This window comes from Sarcophilus harrisii, chromosome 3, assembly GCF_902635505.1.
Source record: "Sarcophilus harrisii chromosome 3, mSarHar1.11, whole genome shotgun sequence".
NCBI lineage: Eukaryota > Metazoa > Chordata > Mammalia > Dasyuromorphia > Dasyuridae > Sarcophilus > Sarcophilus harrisii.
Genome location: NC_045428.1, coordinates 474,537,977 through 474,557,792, shown reverse-complemented (window position 1 = coordinate 474,557,792; position 19,816 = coordinate 474,537,977). Strand labels below are relative to the sequence as shown.

The 19,816-nt window shown below is 32.3% G+C and overlaps 1 protein-coding gene across 1 annotated transcript in view; it reads right to left on the bottom strand.

Annotated features, from left to right (window-relative positions):
• Positions 1 to 19,816, bottom strand: part of CNTN5 (contactin 5) — a 1,555,331-nt gene that overhangs the window by 39,467 nt on the left and 1,496,048 nt on the right. The window contains exons 19-21 of the mRNA XM_031961045.1: positions 15,584 to 15,654; positions 13,685 to 13,919; positions 2,309 to 2,418 (exon numbers count right to left, since the gene is read on the bottom strand). Coding sequence (XP_031816905.1) covers positions 2,309 to 2,418; positions 13,685 to 13,919; positions 15,584 to 15,654 — 416 coding nt within the window. The remainder of the gene's footprint in view (positions 1 to 2,308; positions 2,419 to 13,684; positions 13,920 to 15,583; positions 15,655 to 19,816) is intronic.

The following is a 19,816-nucleotide window of genomic DNA, read 5'->3' as shown; positions in this document are numbered from 1 at the left end:
CTGGGGGGAGGGGACATATATTTTTAAAATTTAAAAACTACTATTAAAAAATTTTAAAATTAAAATAAAATAACTTTCCTGCCACATATTCCATAAAGAAATGATATTTATTTATCGATTTGTATTTAAAGTAATATTTGTTTTAGGTGTGGGGCATTACACATTTGGCCAACGTTGTTGAATTGAACAACATTTTGTAGTTTAGCCACTAATGAATTGATATTTTGAACTTCCACTAATTATGCCCTATGGTTCCCAAATTCTGTTCATTCCTGTGAAATTTTGTTCATTCCTTGAGGCTGCTTTCCCTTTGCTTGGGAAAAGTTGTCAGTTTGATACATGTTCATTTGAAATATTTTCAGCATGAACTCTTTGCTGTAAGATCCCAGCTAGTGTGCATGGACATGATAAGGGAATACAAAGGTCTCTGTATTCAAAAAGTATATAGTATATATAAATAGATAGATAGATATAGATATAGATAGATATAGATATGGTATCTGACATGAAACAAATAGAACACACTATCCAATTATTGGTAATGATAAACTGAGGCAGGATTTTATAAATAAAACAAACACATAGTTTAGATATTTAAGAGCTTTATTACTATACCTATTAAGTATCAGTAGTAACACACAATCTTCAAAATGTGTTGACTGAGTATTAATCAAGAAATTATTTGCCATCATCTTAACAAAAATTTATACATGTATGCATGCTATATATAATACATGTATACATACTTTCTAGGAGATATAAGATAAGATAAAATTATTCAATATAATATATAGTTTCCAGAATATATATTCTGTCTGCTGGTCTGTCTATCCATGTATTCATCTACAGACACATAAACATATATGTAATTTCGAGCATATACATATCCTGAAACTAATTTAGAATATAAGCAGAGTAAATACTGGATGGCTTGTATAAGTTATTCACTGAAATCTTATTTAAAAATTAGAAATTGAAATTGTCAGATTTAAAAATTAAAGGCAACTAAAATCTTTGGAATGATGATGATTTGTCTTTCTTTCTTCTTGTGTGATATTAATAACAATATTTCCTCACACTTGAATAGTGTACTTGCAGTTTATAATGATATTCATATTCTTTATATCACTAATCTTCATGACAACACTTTGAGGGAGGCAGGGCAGGTAATATCCCAAATTTACAAAATGAAGACACTGAGACAGATGATATTTAAATAGAGTTTTAAAGATTACAAAGCACCTCACAAACATTATCTCATTTGAATATCACAACAATCCTGTGAGCTAGACAGGACAAATATTGTGATTCCTATGTTATAGATAAAGAAACAAAGTTTGTTAAGAGTCTTGATGATCACACGTGTCAAAGGTGAGATCTGAAGCCAAATTAACTCCAGCATACTATTCAGAATATAATTTACCATGATTACTTATGATTGGAGAGCTTTTATTTATGACTTTGATCTCCTTAGGATGAAGGACTGCAATAAATTATCTATTGAAAAATGAAGAGTACTATTGATATTGGTCAAAGAAGTGCATAGAATGTAAGTCCCTTAAGGGTAAAGGCAATTTCATTTTTGTATTTAAAAACACAGCACCTAAAACAGAGTTGGCACATAGTAGGTGCTTGAAAAATTATTGATATCTCTCTCTCTCTCTCTCTCTCTCTCTCTCTCTCTCTCTTTCGATATACATATATATATATATATATATATATATATATATGTCTTCTAGTTTTTGTGAAGGCTATTTACTGAAGTAATAGAATTAATGAAAAACATGATTTTGAAGTTGATAGAATCATTTTAAGAAATAAGATTTCATAAGGAAAAAATCCATATGGGCTCCATAACATGAATACTGATCTCTTAAATTTTCATACCACCCTTGGAAATTCAATATTGGAGGTCAGATTTGCTAAGGCAATGAGAGGACAACTGTGTGCTTATAAAATTTAATCAATGGGAGCCCTGACATAAGGATAATTTAAACCATCTCTGGTTTAAACCTTTATACCACTGATAGTAACTTAAGGCTTTGTGTCATCATTTTAAACAATAATTTGAATTTTGCTTGAATTTTCATAATAATTTACATGATCTATATGAGCTTAATATAGATGTGAGCTATATTGTCTATGTCAATAAAAGAGGTACATTTCTCCTATGAAGACTTTTTTTTTTAAACATTGCCATATTATATGAGGAATAGTATTCTGTTGAAGTATAACAAAATAACATTTTTAGAAGAGTGCTATATGAGTAAAAACAACAAAGCTTATTATTCTGGTATTCTGCTCATACCTCAAATCCCTGTGGTCTTCCTAGACTCTCTTTAATATGTTTCCATGCAACAAGAATCTCTGATACAGATAAACTTGTAGCCTTGACATCTGTAGGAGCAGCACTGGGTTCTGTATTAAGAAAAAATGGAAATAATAAACCTCCATTGGAACAAGTCATTTCTGTCATTGTACTGCAAGAGAATCTGTCATAGACTTCCTTCATTTTTCTATATTGCTTGAAATAAAACATCATAGTTATGACCAAAAAAAATAAAATTAGAAGAATGATTTTTAGTGGATTGCCATATCTCTTTCACATTTCATCGATAGCTTCTTATTGGAAAATTTGGGAAGGCAAACAAGAGTCTTATTTCCTTGGATTGACTGATGAATCACTCAGTGGACAAAACAAAGTAACTTTTGAATTCATCTGTATCAGGAAAAGTATATTTTTGTCCAGCAGAATTCTCTGATTGCAGGGAATTGGATTCTCCCTATGGTCTTTAATTTACACATACAGTTCATTATTTGGTACCTGAAAATCATCAATGGAGAGGTATTATTATCAAAGCATCAAAATGGTGCCATGCTTTTATCTTTTTTTCCCTAGAAAATTAGGTTTAGACATAGGAAGATTTTGAAAGCTCTAATTAATTTAAACAACTTTATGAAGTAAGTACTTTATGAAGCATTGAAACATCTCTTTCTTTACAGGTAGAAGATCTAAAACTTTGGTTGTGTCTTTATGAATTTAAATCATTTAATGGAACCCACTGGTCAAATAAGTGGTCATGCTAGTCTTATAACCAGTTTGAATGATATTTTTGAATTGAGAAGACTGTTTCTTTGAAATTTGACTTTTTCGTTTTCTAAAAATCCTTGCTTTATATAAACATTTAATATAGAAATTTTGATACATACTAAAGACTAATTAGGCATTTATAAAGGTGAAGGATCATAAGGTCATAGACTTTGAGCTGTGAAAGAACCTTAGAGGTTGTTGAGCTAGCTTCATCCCACTAGCAGACATAATATAGTTCATTGAGGGCAAATGACTTGACAAAGGTCACAGAAGTAGCAAGAAATAAAGTCAGAACTCAAATACAGCTTTTCTGAATTCAAATCAGCACAGAAATATCCAATTTTTAATAAAATGATTCACAATAGTATTTCATTAAATAGAAAAAATGCTCTAATATTGTTATACTTATCTCTTTTGTAAAATTGCTTATTTATATAAAAAACATCAGACAATTCACAACCCCCTTTCAAGAATACATCTATGTAGTTCTTTAAGTTGTACATGTCAGCTTAGTTATCCAAAGTATGTACTGCCACATCACAGGGAAGTAAAGTGCTTGTTCACTGAAGGACCTTCAATGTTTGTGGAATTGAATTGAATTTAATTGTATGAGGCAATGATTCAACTGGTTAAAAGCAAACAATTCAGCCATTCAGTTGATTGCTTTCTCTACACAATAAGAAGGAAGTTTGACTTTATCTATCAATTAACTGGTTACTTTTGGCATTGTATAACACATAACTAGTATCAGGGACCATATTTAAATTAATTGTTGTTTTCAGTGTCTTATCCAGAAAAATATTTCTTCCCTATCAGATCTAGAGAAATATGTCTTGAATAATGGTATTTCAAAATTTGGCACTGACTTTTAAGACACGTCTATGGTGAGTGGGAAATAATCCCAAAGGTCTCAGTGCTGCTGCACAGATCTATTCCTTCATTCTTTCTTACATATTGTGACCTTTCTCAATAATTTCTGAAGGAGACCTATAGTTTCTGATTGGCATCCATCAGTGAGTGCATTTTGTTTTTGGTTGTATTCTCTATGAGGAACATTGAATTTCTGGTTCTGATACTGTGGCAATGGATGCCAAGTACATTATAAACATGGATCAGATTGAAATGAGAGAATAAAGGCCAAATTTAGTTCTGTCAAGACAAGAGTCAAAAAATAACTCAAAAATGTGTAACAACTAAGTTACCAATGAAAATGTTGATGACTCTCAGATACCATTGACAATCAGGCTGCTCTGTGAAAACTCAGTGTGGCCTACAGAAAACTTCTAGGGATGAATGATCTCTAAATTAAATGCTAGTATTTCGTTACAATCAAAGATCAAACAATAGTTTCCTATGATTATTCTTTTTTCTATTGGAGGGAAGTTATAAAATGATCTGGAAGTGCTTTGAAAAACCTTCTACAGTTTTCTGTATCAGTATTACCATACATTTAGACTTTGGTAGAGAACTCTGGTAAAGACTTCTGTCCACTAATACAAATTGATCCTTACTCTACAACTTATTATATATAAAATTGTCTTCCAGTACAAGTGGGACATACAGCCTGTATATATCAGTGTCTGAGGCTCTTCTTGAATCTAATTCTTTTTGACCCTGAAGTTTGCCTTTTCTCTACTACTCTACTCTGATTCTCTTGGTTTTCTATCTTATTTATTTAAAAAAGTCTGACTCAAAGTTAGGCTGCACTCAAGTCAATTAAAGTGGTTTTTTTAAAAAAATATATGTTAATAACTTTATTTTAGAAGATTTCTAAATAGGGTTTTCCTTGTGGCAAAGTCCAGAACAAAACCACATGCTGTGTCAAGTCAAAATTCTTTGGCAAACATATTCATATGGCTAGCATTTATCCTGTGCTTTAGACAGTTATTTCTACTTGGTATAACTATGATTACTTTCTTACATTACTTTCTTACATCCTCTGATTGTGTAACTTAACAATGTACTTTAATATTTGCACACATTTGACAGAAAAAAAAAATCTGTAAGATACTTCTACTTGTGGTCCATGTTTAAAACCCTAATGGGAAGACCTGCAAAGTTCCTTTTTTAAACACACACACACACACACACACACATCCTGTTATTTAATTACTTCTAGATTATTCCATGTCACTAATAACTAAAGGAAATGATGGCGTTTTAAAGCAAATACTTTGATATACAAGATTTAAGATCTGATTCCTTAATATGATAGTATGAGGAAAGGCAGTATAGTTATGGAATTTACTATGGTAAATGGGTGAAAATTCCTACCTAAAAAGAACTGATCAAAGAATACCTGAAATTTGGCTATTGTTTTGGGTTAGGTTTATTTGCTCTGTGTAGATGCACAAAATGGGTGATGGTGTTTTCTTCTTTTTTTACCTCTGCCCCACCCTCTGTCCCTAATCTTTTTTATCTGAGGACTGAGGAAGCATATTAAGCACTTTCTACTCCTATTGCCTAGCCTCTTTTCAATAACTGACAGAGGAAAACAGTAGCAAGATAAAGGAGGTTTCTTTACGTTCCTCTTAAAAAGGGTAAAGAATGCCTGAGATATATAATACTTTTTCATTCTATTCTCATCTTCTGATCTCTTGAGATGTCCTAGCCTTCTAACATTCCCTATATTTTGTTGGATTTGTCTATTCAAAAGTAGTCTGCCAGTAGTCTAGCCTATATTGAATCATTTGTGCATATTGGGGAATCCAATTATTGCTATTTTCTAATTGCTATTTTCTGGTCTATTTCATCATTCTCTACCAAGCTGGCATAGTGTAGTTTCCTTCAAGCTCCTTCACACAAGTTTTCCTTCTATTTATAACTAAATATTTCAAGCTGGAAAGGATGTCAGAGGACATCAATTCCATCTTAGGATCTAAAGACAGAGGCCAATATCTCATTTTACAGAAGAGGGAAACTGAGTTACAAAGAAGTCTAATGACTTGCCTTAGATTTCACAGATGGTAAAAGTTCAAGGGGGTAGGGGAGTTTAAACTCAAGTCCTCTGACTACAACCACACTTTGGGTTTCCCTACACCATGCTGCTTTTCTGTGTTGCTGACTCTCAAGCATTATCATGGGTCCTACCTGCGCTATTATTTTCACTGTTGAATAGAAAACATCTTGGTATGTTGATACAGTTTGAGAGATTTGTAATCATATGTCTTAGATTATATTGGCTAAAACTGTTCTAAGTAGCAAAAAAAAGTCTAACTTTTGCTTCTGCTCATGAAGATCTCAGTCTGTTAAAGTCCTATACATAACTCTCATCTTGATGCAGAAAGAAAAATTATAGACTTTGCATTTTGCAGGATCAATGAAACATAAGCTCTGGTAGGTCTTATCAAACTGAAAAGTTCTGAATGTGAGCCCAGTAACAAGATCTCTTTGTTGTCCAAAGAATTAGTTAATTTTAGAGAGGCTTATCATTCATAATTTGGTTACTAGGTAATGAGATATTTGTTATAGCAATTCACTATCTACAAAGGAATGGAGGGATTGCTATTTGCATTGGTAGAGGAACTACCCCAAATGATGAAATCAATATTAAAAAAAGTACTTAAGTATGAAGGTATTAATTATCGGATAGATGGCTCTTCTACTTCATTTTAGGATTTAGAGTGGACAGGCTGATTGATAGAATTCAGATTCTGTTAGATTAAAAGTTTTAAACAGCATTACCATGTTCATGAATATAAATGATACATTTGTAATAAGTGACCTAGCAGCTGGAGTTCTCCAAATAATATGGGGGGATGTGCTTGCAATATTGATTACACATCTGACTTCCCAGGGGGGTTAGCAGCATTAATCAAAGGAGAGTTTAATAAACTTCTTAGTAGAAGGGTTATGATTTCATTATTTAAAAATTCAGTGAAGACAGATGTAGTTGAACTTTTACAGGCACTAATCCAGATGGATCATTTGGCAAAGACAAGAAATTTATTCCTTATATTTTACAACTAATATGCCAATTTATTAATTTTCAGGTTCACATAAATCCCACTGAGCCCAGTTTCAGCTAAAAGCTGATCCAGAGAATAACACCTCGTGAATGTGTGGTTTTAATTTGAGCTGCAGAGGTTCTATTTATGAGGATGTAATTGCGTACCATTTTCCTAAATTAGGAAATAGACTTTTTAGTTTAAGTAAAAAAGAAAAGCTGCATATAGTCCTGTGCACCAGGAAAACAAACAAACAAACATAAAATTCAGAATTTTAGAAGTAAATTCAGAGGGTCAGAAGATATTTCAATGTATGTCAACTTGAGCTCACAGAAATCTTTCTTTTGTTCCCCTCTTATTTCATCACCCATGGTTTGATCTCATACTGTTTTTCCTTGTGAAAGACAGAGTAAAATGAACTATGTAAAAACCTGTGACTTAAGTTTTCTTTTATGTTTTTGAAAAATAATAAGAATATGAGGGTTTGACTTTCTATCTTGAAATACAGATCCCTCTTTTGGTTATTCAGGCATTTTTGGTGTTTGCAAACAGAGGGTTTGCTATTAGAAAAAGAGAATGAAGGGGGAAAAAAGATAATTTCTTAGGCACTTAGCATCAAAACCTAGATATTATATGTTGACATGAAACACATTTTATTCTGGCTTGGTATAATTTGATATGTTCAGATCTTTTGTACAAAAGTACAAGCTGTGGTAAAGGTTGTGGGCTAGAATGTCTTTTTTTTATAAACTCAGTTTTGATAATGCTAGAGTGATGTGAAGTAAAATCAAAATATAGCTTTGTTTTTATTACCACATTAAGTTATGATGGACAGACTTTTGCAATACTTGTCTAAGATCTATAATTATACACACATGCATATCTAGTCTCTCTCTCTCTCTTTCTCTTTTTCTTTCTCTCTCTCTTTCTGTATACACATACATACTCACACATATACTCAGTATTTGTGTGTATATAGATGTATGTGTATTACATATAGTATATACTGATGATTAGCTTTATCATCTTTTCATTTGAATACATGCTAGTTTCCATTTATTTAGTTTTTCTTAAATGGATAGTTAGGCTGATCTCTTTTCACTATTTATGAATTGTCAGAATTTAGAAGAAGAAAGTAAGATGATTTTTGCTCTATTAAAACTTATGCTTTCCATAATCAAAAAACCATAACAACTTTTAATTCTATGGCTTTTATTTAATTGAGTGATTATAAAGATGTAGTCTGCTGGAGAATATCATTTGCAAAGTCTATGTTTTCACTTCGTGTGCCTTAATTAATGATTCACTTAACATATTTACATTATTTTCATAAAGACTTTGTTGTAAAGAAAAGTAGTCATGATGGCTGGTAGTTGATAAATTTTCTCAACCATGTTCATTAGAAATAACATCTATAATATTTTCTTTATGCACTCTACTCTTTTTTTTTTTGCTATACTCTTATACTTTGAATTTCTTCGAAACTGATTTTTCAATAGTCTAAAATTGTGTTGCATCTAACCTGAATCACATTTATGTATACTTCTTTTCTTGTCTGTTTTCTTTGGTGCTACTTTTACTTCTTAGTGTAGATAATTGGGTGTTGTGATATTAAAGTTAACGTGTTAATTCTTATGATGGAAAACTTAATTTGTTGATTTTACAAATCTTTTCAAATTTTCATCTATTTTTTCCTTATCCAGTTTCATAATTTTAAATGCCCTTGAAATGACTTGGTTTAATAAATTCTTCTGCCATGCTTTCTGTAAAATTAATCTTCCTTTCACCATTTGTTATTTAATGATGATATAATGTTCATTATCCTCCATTATCCTCCTCTGAAAGATTTCTTTCCTTGACTTCCATGTCTTTCTGCTTGGCAAGAGGATCAAGTATTTGCTGGCTGAGGTGTCTTACCACTTCTCTTGGTTTACTTGATGTGAGGATTGATTTATTAATCATTAAACTTCCTTGAGAAATGATGATAATACATGTTAATATATGTACTTTTAATTAATTGCCATTTGGGGGCATCAATTGCTTTGAATTTGTTTAATTATATAATATCTCTTTTTTTCTCCTTAAATTTGGCATTAATTTTGGTCTTTGTTCCAATAAGGTGATGATTAAATTATATGAAGAGAACCTATTTAAAAAATACTTCCACATTATTAACTAGTCTTTCCCTGTTTTTATTTATTTGTTGTTTTGATCACTCAATTCTAAGTAGCATGACAAGATCATAGGTTTAGGTTAATAAGGACCTGACTGATCATCTTGTTTAGCTCCCTTATTTCACTTGACCACACTCAGAGAACAGTGATTTTAACTTATGATCTCTGACTCTGGATCCAGCTCACATAATCATTTTCTTGTGAGTGTGTGCGTGTGTGTGTGTGTGTGTGTGTGTGTGTGTGTGTGTGTGTTGAAATATCAAGCACCTGTCAAATCTCTTCTTAAAAAAAAAACAATATTCACAAAGCAGATATGGGGCATCTGTCCAACTTGTAAGTATTTGGTGCATTTCATTTCTTTTTTTTTCTGAAACATATCATCAAATTCACTTTTTTTTTACTGACTTTCCCTATGTCTAATTTAATATCAAAATTATCAGATATTAAAATATTTGTTAGCTTAAATTATAAGGTTTCATTGAAGTTTCATAAAATTTATATACCTCATCATCTTTTGTAATGGGTATTGGGTACAACATTGTTATTATCTTCATTTTTTTTAAATAAATGTTTTTTATAAGCAGGAAAAAGTTAAAAAAAAAAAAAACAAATAACACTTAACCTGAGGTTTATGGTTGCCTTTGCATATAAAACTGTCAATAAATTTATTTGCATCTCTAAGGAGAATTAGTTAGCCATCTTTTTGTTTCCATTTATCTTCTAGCTTTGTTATAGTAAGACTATCATTACTAATTCAGTTTCTCCATCAAGTAGTATTTGGAAAATTGTATCCTATATGGACTATTAACAGTTAACTTATTATGTATCTAAATTATTAAGTATCTATTATGCATTTGAAGTATGTGTCTAAGAAATATGTAAGACTAGGAACTCTGTCCCTTTTCTGTCATCCTGGCTCTATTATATCTATAGCCACATAGGACTGAAGTTATTTTGTAAGTCATACTGCTGGAGATGATCCTTTCTGTGCTTCACTAGACTAAGTTCTTAGAAAGTAGACAAAGTTTGTTGCGAGGACTATACCTGATGATTCTCAATACTGTAGAACCTATCAGAGCCAGTACTCCAGGCAGGGGTCCTCAAACTTTTAAAATAGGGGACCAGTTCACTGTCCCTCAGACTGTTGGAGGGCCAGACTATAGTAAAAACAAAAACTTTGTTTTGTGGGCCTTTAAATAAAGAAACTTCATAGCCCTGGGTGAGGGGGATAATCGTCCTCAGCTGCCGCATCTGGCCTGGGGGCCATAGTTTGAGGACTCCCTGCTAGAGGATAGCTAATCTGTGGAGATAGAAGGCCAAATGCATGCCAAGAATATTTATGAAAAGTACTTTATGGAGTAATTCTGGGAATGTTCATTCATTATAGGTGAGAAATTCTACCAAATAATTAAATTCAATTATTTTATTTCTACAGGCTTTAGGATCATAGGTAGAACTGGAAGAGTTATGTATTTATTTCTGGAAGGCACTCAGAGGTGATCTGCTGACACCCTCTCATTTGATAGATAAGAAACCTGGGACTGAGAGAAGTTAACATATTTTCTGTAGGTCACATGGGATGTTTTCAACCCAGGTCCTCATACTCCAAATCCATCAAAGCACTATCCCTTGAACATAGTAAATGGAATGAAGCATTACTCCAAATAGAGTGGGCTGAAAAATATGTGGATTATTAGCACAAGTCTAGCAATATTTAATATTGTAGCATAAAAGCAATAGGAAAACATTCTCTGTTTGCTGGTCTCATACCATATTAGTGAATATGGTGATTAAAGAATATCAACTTGAACTTTATTACCAGAAAGAAAAAATAAAACGTGGCCCAATGGTATAACTTTCCTATGTTCTTTTACATAGGTGGAGTTGATAAACCAACTGACGCATTATGCTGAATATGCTCTAACAAAAATAGAAATCTTTTGGATGGAAAGTGTGCATATTTCCCATAGATATTTGAAAAGAACTCTCCAAAGGCCAGTTGTTTCCAGTTTAAGGGGAAATGGCCTTGAAAATCATGACCATTGTAGTTGTTCAGTTTTAAAATAAAGGTTGACAAGGAATTTATAATTCTAGAATTTCATAAAAGCACTAAGAGGAACCACACCAAACATGTTTAACAAAGTCTCTGGCTTCACCTCATATGGCTCATATGTGTAATAAGTTAGAAACAATTTTTTTTCTTTGAATTTTGACAAGTTAAACAATATTATATATTATTGATGTATTATTCTCTGGGGGACCTCTGGATTATATAACTGTAATATTTTCTCAGACTTGCCTTTTAAACTACCCAGAAAGATGAAGAGGTGAAAAGTGCAAGGCAACAATCTATCTAATGGGCATGTCTCTCTCATGTTGCATTATTCTTCAGATGCAAATCAAACTGATTAAGTCCACAGTGATTGTTGGTCCTGATTATTCTGTTTCTCATTTCTTCATGTAGCTTCACAGCAGCAGTGTTCCTATTAATAAGCTTTCTGTTTCTGCCTCTAAGTGTTGCTATATTTTATGAAAATGAAAAACAAAACTCATATAGATGAAAAATTACATTTGACCCCAAACTGAAACTACTTTTGTTTCCAAAAATAAGCTTCTTTGGTCTGGGAAAATTCTCAGTGTTGTTCTCTTTTCTATTTTCCATTATAGAAAAAAAAACTATTTTTGTTGAAGACAAACAATTCTCATGAGCAATTCAAGTTGCATTCCTGTGCATTTATGTTCTGTGATTGGAGAGCTAAATAAACTCAAATAGTGCATTTTATTCACCCGTGAACAGATAATGGCTAAAACTAACTTTCAAAGGTATTCATTTTTTCATTCTCTCAAACAGGGCAAGTGTAGGTAATATAAAATTTGCATTTTATCTCTGACCTCTATTTAAAAGAGCCTAGTGTCCCTTTTAATCTTTGACTGATAATTCTGTGACTTCCTGGAATAGAAGGAAATCAACTTTTTCTTTGATTGTGTCCCAAATACTGTGATGTAAAAGTTGAGGTCCCATGCTTTTGTCATTTCCTTTTCACCCCACCCTCCTGAAAAAAATGACACTGGTTTTAGTCATATAAAAAAGAAAAGTTATGAATAGAAAAACGGAAATCATTCTACACTACTGAAAAAAAGGTAGAGGGGAAGTTTATCAAATTAGTCTGTCACTCATTTTATCAATTAAGAACTATTTATTGAAAGCTTATTAGTATGCTAGACACTAATATAACCTCATGGATATAGTACTGTAATTGAGTAATTCTTTTTAATTTACTATGTCATATTCAGGAACTTGGACTCACACAGTACAGGCAGACCACATTCTTTGAATGTGGAGGAAGTATTTAGACTAAGGTATCAAGGATCATTCTAAGTCTTTTGAATGTAAATATTTCATAACTCTATTCCATATTAAAACATCTGTTGTGATCAATTACTGTTCATTTCCCCACTAATTCTGATCAGTCACCAAGCTGTGTTCATTCTTCCTTTAGAAATTCTTCTTTCCATTTCTTCCCCGTGCTACCTCTCTAATTCAGTCCCTTATCAACTTAGGTTCAGGTATTTCCACCTTCAATAATACTGTGTGTACTAGAGAGTAACATCTAAATAATTTGTCATTTAAGGACTTCCACAATATGGTCCCAATTTACCATTTTATACCTTTTCTACTACCTATGTACAGGATGATTGCTTTCATTCAAACTATCCTGTTCATTGCTCTTTCTAATGGTCTTGAACTTTCCTGCATTGATGTTTGTGTATGACATTCCCTTGGAATAAGGTATTATCCTCACTTCTCTTACTGAGTTAAATCCCACCCATCACTTTAAGGACTCAGTTCATGCTTCACTTATTCCAAGAAGGTTTCTATGAGAAGAGGAATATAAAGGACTCTTAATTAGGCACTTATATAGTATTTACCAATATTTACATTCACTTGACACTAATTTTTATATTGCATTCTACCATTAGCTATTTTTTCAGGGAACTTATCTTAGTTATAGTATTAGGTTACTAAGGAAAAAATAACTTCTAATCTTTGTATTCCCTACTGATTCTAGGATGGAATTTTGAATAAAGCAGTATTCAATAAATGATAGTAATATGCTTCCAGGTTTGTGAAGCCTTTTACATATATTACTGAAAACTCCTATTATTATTCTCATTTTGCAGATAAGAAAACTGAGGCTGAGAAAAGTTAAGTGACTTGACTAGGGTCATACAAATAGAAAGTTCCTGGATCTAGATTTGAATTTAGGGCATCCTAACTCTAGGACCAGCACTCTATCCACTGTTCTATGTAGATGTCACTGGGCTGGTCTCTCAAATTCTTTGTTGTAATAGTTATGTTATTGCTTTGTTTAATTGATTACCTGAATAAATGATTTATATTTTTTTTTACTGATTTTACATAGTATTCTTATATAATAAAAATAAAATATAAGAGAAATATGGAAACTGACCTCCTTCTGCTGAACAGATGACCACAATATTGCTGAATGGTCCATCCCCTTTGTTATTATATACTCCAACTTTCACCTCAAAGGGAGTGAGTGGAGGTACACTTTCATCTCTGTAGATGAACTTTGAAGCATCCGATGAAGTGACCATTTTTTCTTTCCAACCCCGGGTTCCATTGGGTCTAAATGCCACAATGTAGCCAAATCCTTCCCCATTCTGAAACTCTTCTGATACTGGCTGAAGAAGAAAAGTACAGTTATAATTAAATATTAAATTTTACATACACACTTCAGGTTTACCATGAATCTCTTTATAATTGGTGACTTTCTAAAAGGAGAGAACCTAATACCTTGTAGCTCCCTGGGTATCTAACACAATGCAGTACATATATTACATGGTAATAAATATGTGTAAAATGAGTAAGAAAAAGAGAAATTTTGAATATAAATAGCACATTGAAAACAATGATGGCATAACTGCTCCAAAGTGTTCTGCAGCATCAAAGGCTTTAAAAATAATATCTGGAAAATTCAAATTGAAATAAATTTATTAATCATTTACAATCTTAGGCACCAGCTTGATAACATGGGGTTCTTTCTTTTTTTTCATTTTAACTATCTGGAGTACTGATACCTCTTAAATTAAATTAGGATTTTCTTCCAATTAGTTGTGTCATAAAATGAATGTTGCCAGGGTCTCAAGTTCCAGTGGGCAAAATTAAATGGCCATTAAATTAGGAAAAATTTGTTCTTCTAAGTAGGTGTAGTGTGGTCATTCCCACAGCAGTTTTAGAATTAGATGTCAACATACCTTTTCAATGTTGAGTTCTGTGTGCTCTATGAAAGTGTGAAGAGAAAAGTATCATTGTATTTAATTTAAAACCTTTTTGTATCTGTATCATATAAATAAATGAATAAATGAAAATAGATGATTCAAACAGCTGGAAAACTGAGAGATGGTTAAAAGAGATAGCCTGTGGTAGAAAAGAAGTTATAAAGTATAGATGGCCTTGTTAATATAGGAGAGATACTTTCTATACAGAGTGGTGAATTCTTTTGTGATTGAAAATTCTTATTGTAAATAGTATTCATTTTTTAGTTCAGTTTACATGGCAAATAGAGTCTTCGTCAATTTTTTTAGAGTCCATATACCCAGTTGGTGAAGAAGTTTACATCTTGATAGACTTTGGAGGCAAACTTTAAAACTCCTTCACTTAATGAAGGCAGAGACAGGACTGCTGAAATAACAAGGTACTTTGTGGAAAGTTTCTTAAGAAGGGAAGATGTTCTAGTGTAAGATGTACCAACATATTGAGAGACTATGAGGGAATTAATTTCTTCAGAAAACTGTAATGCTCCTACCTAAGCCAAGGTTTTGATGTTCCCTCTTATATTATTTCCAAAAGAAATTTTTATATAGAGATTCAAATAATTACTTACATGCTATCTGTGTATATTTTGATAATATACTTTTCTATAAAAGTGACTTAATGAAGAATAGCCATCTACTGTCTCCTATAAGGGATATTTGAAAAGGCACAGATTACAGATTTTAGCTATGAAAGGATGCATGTAGAGGCCTTAGAGTAGTAACATCAATGTATAGCAGACCACATAACCCAAGGGTTTGAACAAACCTCTGAGAAATTTTGCCTAGCTAACTCCAAGTGATAATATATTGCAGTGTTGGAGGAAAGTTACTTGAGTAGCTGCTGTGAAAAAATGAAAAGCTTGTTTTAAGGAATCAGAATTGTGATGAAGGCTCCAAATTTTTGCACATCTTCATTTGAAGAGAGGAAGCCTTGTATATTTTGTATGGGACATAATTTAGTGAGGAAAAAATGTCTCTGTCCTCTAAAAATTTATAATAAAATACAATGATGGAGTAACAAGCTTCCTTACCTCCCAGGCTATCACTAATTCATGCCTTCTTCCACTTCTGCCACTTACATTGGCAGGAGCTGTCTTTGGAACTAAAAATAAAAAAGGGTGGGGTTGGGGAGAAAAAATACTCATGTTATTTAAACGAATCTGCAATAAAGATCCTGCGGTTCTGTTCAAGCTGAGTCCAAATAACAACAACAATAATAACATGCATTTCTATTTCTGCTTTTAAAAGATTTTTTAATTGAAAAACATTTAAAGCACTTATAGCTTTAAGGTTTACAGTCAAGGAACATTTATTAAGCACCCACTGTGTACAGGTACTGTGCTGGGTTTTTTTGTTTTTGAAAAAAGAAAAAATCAGTTGAGACTATTCTTTGACCACAAGGAGCTTGCAATCGGCTAGGATGACAAGATACTAAGAGAGATAACTCTCTTACAGAGTACTGTAAGATAAGGACATTAAGGGAAAAAAAAAAGTATAAATTGCCATGTGGAAGGAATAAAATTAACAATCCAGTAGTTTCCTAGAGGCTTCCTGAAGATGAGAAGAAATTCCACAAATTAAGATGGTTATGAAGCTTCTTCTTTTAACTCTGAAAGGTAGGTGGTGCAAGTATTATTGTCCACATTTTAAAGAAATCAGGTTCAGAGAGGTTTAGTTTTCTATAATTAAAAAGCTAGCAAATATTTGAGCTGAGATTCCGGCTAAGGTCACCATTATACTGTTTTCTATCAAATGCAAAATATACTTTTCTGAATTTATGTACTTATGATTGAAATGGCAGCATATACAATATTTGTTTATGCCACTCTGCTACTGAGACAAAAACTATATTATAATCTTCACATAGACAAGTCTACTTGGCTCTTTTCCTAAAACTAAGTCCATTCCTGAACCCATCATCTTGCAAATAAATGATTACAGGAAGAATTTGGTAAGATAACATGTGGCATGACACTAATTTGTACCCAGATTTAAAAGGATAACTTACTCCTAAATTCCCATCATCAATAGATAATTTCAACTTCATGTTTGAAGGACATCAAATAAATGCTTTATATCCAAAGGGTATTGGAAAAATATAAGGTGATTGTAAAGAGGCCATAAGTACTATCACTAATGATTCTGGAAAGATGGTGAACTAATCATGCTACAACATCATGCTGCAAAAACTAAATAGTTGAACGTTGCTTTGACGTCCTTGAAATATTAAAAAGTATAGAGAAGATTTATAGTATATAGGCTAGATGCATTAGAGAGAATTTATGGGGAAAATAAGGACATAGATTATACAGAATGGATTGCAAGCTGTTTTTGTGGAAGGAGTACTCACACAGTTGAAAAATTACAGATCCATTGAATAATAAATGCTTAATAAAAATCATGCCTAAAAATAATGAACAAAGACATGGAATTCTTGTGTTTTTACGTTAGCTACTTCCATGTACCCCTTCAATATATAACTGAAATTGATCAATGTTCTTTTGGAATGATGGAAAGAGTCTTCTTTAATTTTTTTAGGACTTAAATACTATTAGAGAGGGAGACATGGAGAAAATCCATACCATAGTGAAAAATATGGTCCATATTAAGTACTGATGTAATTTTAAAGTAAGAAATAAACATTTATTAAGGGTCCTCTATTTGTCAGGAACTGTAATAATACTTTACAAATTATATCTCATTTGATCCTCATAATACCGAAGAAATATGAGCTATTATTGTCCCAGTTTTACAGCTGAGAGAGACTAGGGTTAAATAACTGGCTAAAGTGTCTGTGGCTATATTTAAGATTCTTTATTTTAGGCCCAGTGCTTTATCCAAAGTGCCACCTTACATACCTAATTTTATTTTTTAATTTTTTATAAAGCTTTTTATTTTCAAAACATCCACAGATAATTTGACAACATTGTTCCTTGCACAGCCTTGTGTTTCAGATTTTCTCCTTCTTCCCTCTCCTCCCTCCCCTAGAGGGCAAGCAAAATTCAATATATGTTAAACATGTTAAAATATAGGTTAAATTCGATATAGATAAACATTTATACAATTCTTTTGCTGCATGAGAGAAATCAGATCACAAAAAAGAAAGTAAATGAGTGAGAAAACAAAATGCAAGTGAACAACAATAAAAAAGTGAGGATGTTATGTTGTGATCCATATTCAATTCCTACAGTCTTCTTTCTGGATATAGATGGCTCTCTTCATCACAAGATCATTGGAACTGGTTTGAATCATCTCAATGGTAAAGAGAGCCACATCCATCCAAATTGATCATTGTATAATCTTGTTGCCCTATCCAATGATTTCCTGGTTCTGCTCATTTTACTTAGCATCACTTCATGTAAGTCTCTTCAGGCCTCTCTAAAATCATCTTCCTGATCATTTTTTATAGAACAATAATATTCCATAACATTCATATACCATTCTCCAATTGATGGGCATCCACTGTTTCCAGTTTCTTGCTACTATGAAAAGGGCTGCCACAAACATTTTTGCACATCTGGGACCCTTTCCCTCCTTGAAGATCTCTTTGGGATATAGGCCCAATAGAAACACTGCTGGGTCAAAGGGTATGCACAGTTTCATAACTTTTTGAGCATAGTTCCAAATTGTTCTCCAGAATGGCTGGATCTGTTCACAACTCCATCAACAATGTATCAGTGTCCTAGTTTTCCCACATCTCCTCCAACATTTGTCTGAGTCTTTTCCTGGCATCTTAGCCAATCTGACAGGTGTGCAGTGGTATCTCAGAGCTGTCTTAATTTGCATTTCTCTGATTAATAATGACTTGGAGCATCTTTTTATATGACTAGAAATAGTTTTAATTTCTTCATCTGAAAATTGTCTGTTCATATTCTTTGACCATTTATCATTTGGAGAATGGCTTCATACCTACTTTTAAGAATGCTAATATATAGCTTATCATTTTTTGAGATTACACATTTTCAGAATAACCTTTGTAGAAATTCTTTTATTCTATGGGGCATAAATAATACTCTTTCTGTTACTGTTTGCTTGCATTTTTGTTTTTCTTCCCAGGTTATTTTTAACTTCTTTCTAAATCCGATTTTTCTTGTGTAGCAAGACAACTGTATGAATATGTATACATATATTGTATTTCACATATACTTCAATATATTTAATATGTATGGGACTACCAGGGAATATCAGGAACGGCAACCTCTCGATAACTTGTAGTCTTTAGAAATGTTGCCTAACCAGTGAAAGGTAAGTGGCTTTAATGCTAATAATTGCAAAACGAGCATGTAATAAAAGCTACACTTGAGCTCAAATCTTTTTGCCATTATTGGCCTCTGTATCCTTGCTTCCTATATAATACATCCGTTATATAAACCAACACTCAATTTGGTGAGGTTGCATGATTGAAAAAATATATATGGAAACCTTTAAATGGGTTTCCAGTTAAAATTAAAATAGAATGCTCTGTTTAAAATCTTTTTTGTTGGCATTTCAATTCATTTAATTGAGTATATATTATTCATGCTCAAAACATACCTTTCAGTGATAATTGTGTCATAGTAAAAGAAGGATAATTTTTATATTGTTGGTATTCATATACCAATATCTCCCAAGGTATTTGCTTAAGTAAGATTTTGTGCCTTGCTTAGAACCTGTAATAAATTAAAATGTTTTTGAATTTTCTACAAATTTTATATTTTACCCAGGGAGTTAGGCCCATCATACATTTCTCTGTGTGAAACTCTCTAGTCAAGGTGTAATGATTTATATAAGCAAAGAATTATCCTTAAAATAGAAATAGCAAATCATAGACACAATTAATAATTTCACCCAAGAGTTTCACCCAAGAGAATGACAATAACGAGACAACACACCAAAATGTGTGGGATGAAGCCAATGCCTATCCACTGGAGAATGGTTGGGTAAATTGTAGTATATGAATGTTATGGAATATTATTGTTCTGTAAAAAATGACCAGCAGGAGGATTTCAGAAAGGCCTAGAGAGACTTACATGAACTGATGCTAAGTGAAATGAGCAGAACCAGGAGATCATTATATACTTTAACAACAATACTATATGATGATCAATTCTGATGGACGTGCCATCTTCAACAATGAGAAGATTAAAATCAGTTCCAATTGATCAGTAATGAACAAAACCAGCTACAACCAGCAAAAGAACACTGGGAAATGAGTGTGACCACAACATAACCTTTATACTCTTTCTGTTATTATTTGCTTGCATTTTTGTTTTCCTTCCCAGGTT